This window comes from Hemitrygon akajei, chromosome 11, assembly GCF_048418815.1.
Source record: "Hemitrygon akajei chromosome 11, sHemAka1.3, whole genome shotgun sequence".
Lineage (NCBI taxonomy): Eukaryota > Metazoa > Chordata > Chondrichthyes > Myliobatiformes > Dasyatidae > Hemitrygon > Hemitrygon akajei.
In genome coordinates, this window is record NC_133134.1 from 89,465,665 (window position 1) to 89,471,664 (window position 6,000).

The 6,000-nt window shown below is 46.3% G+C and overlaps 1 protein-coding gene across 1 annotated transcript in view; it reads right to left on the reverse strand.

Moving 5' to 3' along the window:
• The window catches only part of ctnnbl1 (catenin, beta like 1), a 303,435-nt gene extending 300,060 nt beyond the window's left edge, over window positions 1-3,375 (reverse strand). Inside the window, exon 1 of the mRNA XM_073061344.1 lies at window positions 3,241-3,375. Coding sequence (XP_072917445.1) covers window positions 3,241-3,270 — 30 coding nt within the window. The 5' untranslated portion in view covers window positions 3,271-3,375. The remainder of the gene's footprint in view (window positions 1-3,240) is intronic.
• Window positions 3,376-6,000: the final 2,625 nt, after the last annotated feature.

The following is a 6,000-nucleotide window of genomic DNA, read 5'->3' on the forward strand; positions in this document are numbered from 1 at the left end:
CTCCCATTTCCCGCACATCTGCCCTCACCCCATCTACCCGCCACCCCACTCGGGATAGGGTTCCCCTTGTCCTCACCTACCACCCCACCAGCCTCCAGGTCCAACGTAGAATTCTCCGTAACTTCCACCACCTCCAATGGGATCCCACTACCAAGCAGATCTTTCCCTCCCCCACTCCTGCTTTCCGCAGGGATCGCTCCCTACGCGACTTCCTTGTCCACTCGTCCCTCCCATCCCTTCCCATCGATCTCCCTCCTGGCACTTATCCTTGTAAGCAGAACAAGTGCTACACCTGCCCTTACACTTCCTCCCTCACCACCATTCAGGGCCCCAGACAGTCCTTCCAGGTGAGGCAACACTTCACCTGTGAATCGGCTGGTGTGGTATACTGCGTCCAGTGCTCCCGGTGTGGCCTTTTATATATTGGTGAGACCCGATGCAGACTGGGAGACCATTCCACTGAACACCTACACTCGGTCTGCCAGAGAAAGCAGGATCTCCCAGTGGCCACACATTTTAATTCCACGTCCTATTCCCATTCTGATATGTCTATCCATGGCCTCCTCTACTGTCAAGATGAATCCACACTCAGGTTGCAGGAACAACACCTTATATACTGGCTGGGTAGCCTCCAACCTGATGGCATGAACATTGACTTCTCTAACTTCTGTTAATGCCCCTCCTCCCCTCCATCTCCCTCTGGTGCTCCCCCCTCCCCCTTTCTTTCTCCCAAGGCCTCCCGTCCCATGATCCTTTCCCTTCTCCAGCTCTGTATCACTTTCGCCAATCACCTTTCCAGCTCTTAGCTTCATCCCACCCCCTCCGGTCTTCTATCATTTCGCATTTCCCCCTCCCCCCACTACTTTCAAATCTCTTAGTATCTCTCCTTTCAGTTAGTCCTGACGAAGGGTCTCGGCCCGAAACGTCGACAGTGCTTCTCCCTATAGATGCTACCTGGCCTGCTGTGTTCCACCAGCAGTTTGTGTGTGTTGTTTGAATTTCCAGCATCTGCAGATTTCCTCGTGTTTGCTCTTTAAAAACTTGATTAATGTAGGATTGAAATAAAATGGTAGTCAGCACATACTCTATGGGCTGAAGGGTCTGTTTCTGGCCGTTGAAGTTGATGTCAAAAATCTTACAACATTTCCATAGGTTGTGCCTTATCCCAGCCTTCAGCACAATCAAGACAATCATCTCAACCAAACTGAACTAAGGTTGCTTGCAAAACCTATGTAGAATGCCATGAAATAGAATTCTTCATTACATAAAGTTACAGAATTTTTCAAAGGAGTAATTAAGCTAAAGTTCTTGGCTGTAAAAGAAAAACATTTTTTACAGCCAGATTACAATTCTTTTAACTACATTCTCTTTTCCCCTGCAAATGAATTATAACATGCACATTCTTAAAGTCAGAACCTATTCTAATCATACTTGAAAACACAAGTACAATTACAGATTTATTTATATTTGTAAATGTCCAGAAAAATAACACAATTGATCAGAATCAGGCTTAATGTTACTGACATAAGTTGTGAAGCTTGAAGCAGGCATAACAAATTATTATAAGTTACAATAAAAATAAATAAAGCTGAAGTAGAAGAGTGAGGTGGTGTTTATGGTTCCATGGACCATTCGGAAATCTGATGATAAAAGGGAAGAAGCTGTGGGTGGTTCAGGCTCTTACACCTCCTCCCAGATGGTGAGGTCCAACTTGCGGCACAGCCTTCGGAAGGCATCCTCGATGGTGGAGATGATTATGCCCGTGATGCAGCTAGCTGAGTCTACAACCCACTGATCCTGTGCATTGGAGCCTCCGTACTAGGTTGTGATGCAACCAGTCAAAATGCTCTCTACCGTACACTTGTAGAAATTTGCCAGTCCTCATCGATAAGCAGGAAGTTAAAATCACCTATCATAACCTTACTTTTCTTACAGCTGCCTGCAAATGTGCCCCTCTAAATCCCACCAGCTATGGGTCTATAATCTAACCCATTAACGTAGTCAGCCCTTTGCTATTCCTCAGTTCCATGCATATTGACTTGTACGTCCTCTCTGAGCACTGCTTTATCTTCCTGTTTCTGGCCTCAGTAACATGTAGCATGGGTAGCAATCCTGAGATCACCACCCTGTAGGTCCTGTCATATAACTCCCTAAATTTGCAGGACCTCAGCACTTTTCCTGACCATGACAGACCATAAGATATAGAAGCACTATTAAGATTTTAGGTAACATCCAGTCCATTTCACCATCCAATCATGGCAATTGTTTTTCAGCTCCATTCCCCCAACTTTTCACCCCATAACCCTTAACCCCTTAATCAATCTCTGCCTTAAATACAACCAATGACTTGGTCTCCACAGCCCTCCACGGCAACCAATTCCACAGACTGATCAATCCTAGTGTTAAGGGACATTATTCTAAGGCAGTTTCTAAAACATCCTCTCCACATTGACTCTTCCAGATCTTTCACTCTCAGTGAAGGGTCTCGATCATTGACTGTTCATTGAACATTGACTGTTCATTTTCCTGGCTGACCTGCTGAGTTACTCCAGCTTTTTGTATATGTTGACCCAAATTACTAGCATCCACAGTCTCTCTGGTCTCTTAGGCTTCAATGAGATTTCCGCACCAACAAACTTGTTCAGAACTCAATTATCCATATACCATCGTATTTCCAAATTACTGAATACCCCCTCTGCCCCCAACACCCGTTTCACTCATCCCAAAGTCTACATTTACAAATCTGATTATGGTTCCCCGTATCCTGCACCAAACTCAGATCAGGACAATATATTGCTTCCCATTAAACGACTAATAGCATAGATTTAGCCAACTTCCATGCTGTTTTCTGAAATTATCTCAGTACACTAGTAGTTCCAGTCACCCTGGCCTCAGAGGCACTTGTGAAACTTGCTTTAACTCTACAAACTGCTGCACTGTTTTCAAAATGCTGTGAGCATCCATTGTACAGCGAGCCTTCCGGTTCTAACCTCCTCTGCAAACTGGTGTAACTGGTACACATAGGGACGGGCTTCTCAGACTACCATCAAAAGCATAGACCGGCCTGGCTCTGAACCCATGTACCTAACGAGTCCAACCACAACCCTCTCTGGTTCTTCACACAAATCGAGCACCAGGCTTTGCGGCCTGACGCACTTCGGCCTCGTGGAGCGAGAGGGAAAGAGCGGAAGGTCCTAGGTCGAACTATATAGGAGTTTGTGAAAGGATCCGAAGCCTCACCTGATAGCTGAGTAACTCCCCGACATCCATGTCCGCACCGTCCTCGGCCGCCGCGAGTCAAAGTTACTGCGAGCAGGAGCTGCCTTGCCTCACTACCGTAAGTGGACCTGCGCCGGGGACACACTGCCGTACGCGCCAAACTGTCGTAACTCAAAACTCGTAGGCTATCGCAAATGAAGAGGGAGAGATCCAAGGCATGCTGGCTAACTGAATCCAAAGCAGGAGAAGTGGATGGAAGGCGGAGGGAGGCTCATTTGCGAGCAGCGGTATCCTGCAAGGATCGCTGCTGGAATCCTTGTTTCCATGACATGTATTATGGACTTGATATCAATTGGTTTATTATTGTCACATGTACCAAGGTACAATAAAAAATCTTTTTTAGCATGCCCTTTCATTACAACAATGGATTGAGGTAGTAACAAGAGGAAACAATAACGGAATGCAGAGTGAGTGTTACAGTAATGATGTTATTACTGTTAAACCAGGGAAAATAAGACACTGGATCTGCTATAAGGACACATTAGTGCCATAGCCCTTCCCCCACCCCCCACCAATCAGGTCATAACCTAGTGTACCTTCAGCCCTTTTATAAGTCTCTGGTCCAGTGGAAACCTGTGATTAGGAAGTGGTCACAGAAGGTCAATGAGGCCCTGTGAGGCTACTTTGAAAGGACTGACTGGGATATGCTTAGTAGTCCGTATGGAGAGAACATTGATGGACTGACGGACTGCATCACAGGGTACACCAGCTTCTGTATGGATAATACTGTTCCCACTAGGACTGTACGCTGTTTCCCAAACAATAAACCTTGGGTCACCAAAGACATCAAAGCCATACTGAACAGGAAGAAGAGGGTATTCAGAGATGGAGATAGGGAGATAGGGAGATCAGGCTGGTTCAGAGAGAACTGCGTGAGAAGATCACTCATGGCAAGGACTACTACAGGAGGAAGCTGGAGAGGAAACTACAGCAGAACAACACAAAGGATGTGTGGAGTGGTATGAAAACAATCACAGGGTACAAAAAGACCAGAGACACTGCGATTGAAGAGGACTGGGACAGTTTTGATGAGGAGAGTTCTGTTTACCCCTCTACAATCTGTCCATCACCACCCCCTCACCCTTCATCTCTCTCCAAGGACTCCGGACAGCCAATGACCACAGAAACGTGGACTGTCCCTGCTGAGCAGGTAAGGAGAGAGCTCAGCAGACTTCACCCAGGCCAGGCTGTGGGCCCAGACGGCAACAGCCAATAGTACTTAAGGTATGTGCTACTCAGCTGGGTGTTGTCTTTCATCTGAACCTGAGCCTGGAGAGGGTTCCTGTGCTGTCGAAAACGTCCTGCCTAGTTCCAGTGCGGAAGAAGACATGTCCCACCACACAGTGACTAGAGACCAGTGGCACTGACCTCCCATCTCATGAAATCAACAGAAAGACTGGTTCTGACACACCTCGGGACCATCGTAAATCTATCACTGGACCCCTGCAGTTTGCTTACCAACCACAAATTGGAGTCGAGGACACCACTATCTTCCTTCTCCTACGGGTTTACACCCATCTGGGTGAGTGAGGCAGCACTGTGAGAATCATGTTCTTTGATTTCTCCAGTGTTGTTAACACTATACGACCTGCTTTACCAGGGAGTAAGCCCGCAGAGATGCAGGTGGATACTCCACTAGTGTCCTGAATTACAGACTACCTGTCCAGGCGGCCACAGTACGTGAGATTACAGAGCTGTCTATCAGATACTGTGGTTTGCAGCACAGGGGCACCTTAGAGGACTGCCCTGTCCCCCTTCCTGTTCACTGTCTACACCTCGGACTTCAGATATAACTTGGAGTCCTGCCACCTGCAGAAGTTTTCAAACGATTTAGCAGTTGTGGGTTGTATCAGCTGTGGTCATCAGGCTGAGTACAGAAGAGTAGTGGACAACTTTGGTGAGTGGTGTGGGCTGAACTACCTGCAGCTCAACATCACTAAGACAAAGGAGTTGGTGGTGGACCTCAGGAAGGTGAAATCACCCTGCATTCCCATCTCCATCAAGGGAACAGATGTGGAAGTTATCTAGGACTAAAGATACCTGTGAACTCATCTGGACAATAAACTGGACTGGACTGAAAATACAAGGGCTCTGTGCAAAAAGGGGCAAAGCCAACTGTACTTCCAGAGGAGGCTCCAGTCATTCGACATCTGCATTAAATCACTGAATCGGGCTTGCAGCATTCCACATTAACAATGTCCAAAAAGGTCTCAAGATCAGAATCAGAATCAGAATCAGGTTTAATATCACCAGCATATGTCATGAAGCATGAAGCTGGTCACAAGAAAAGCGACCAAGATGGTTACTCTCTGTAAGACTGCCTGCCTCCTTCGCGCACCACCTCCTCCGAAGCAGGCAACGCCAATTCCAGCTCGTTCAGTTTCTCCACCAACGAGCAACTTGCTGATGGGGTAGATCTACAATACTTTAAACTCTTCATGTCTAGCAAAGCATTGTGATCATAAAAATTACGTCTAACAACAGCAGAACAACTGTTTTTTGACCCCATAGAAGCCACTGCAATCGAACATGCTGCCATAGCAGTGTCATATTGAATTGGAGCTTATAGCTAAGCAGGGAGGAGTGTAGTGTATTTAATATTTCAATAATATTTGAGCAATATTGTTACTACATTGATTAAGCATTCTTTGATTGTTTACATAATTCATTATGGGTTACAGTATACTGTATGTAAAAGTATATGAATGATGTACACAGTAC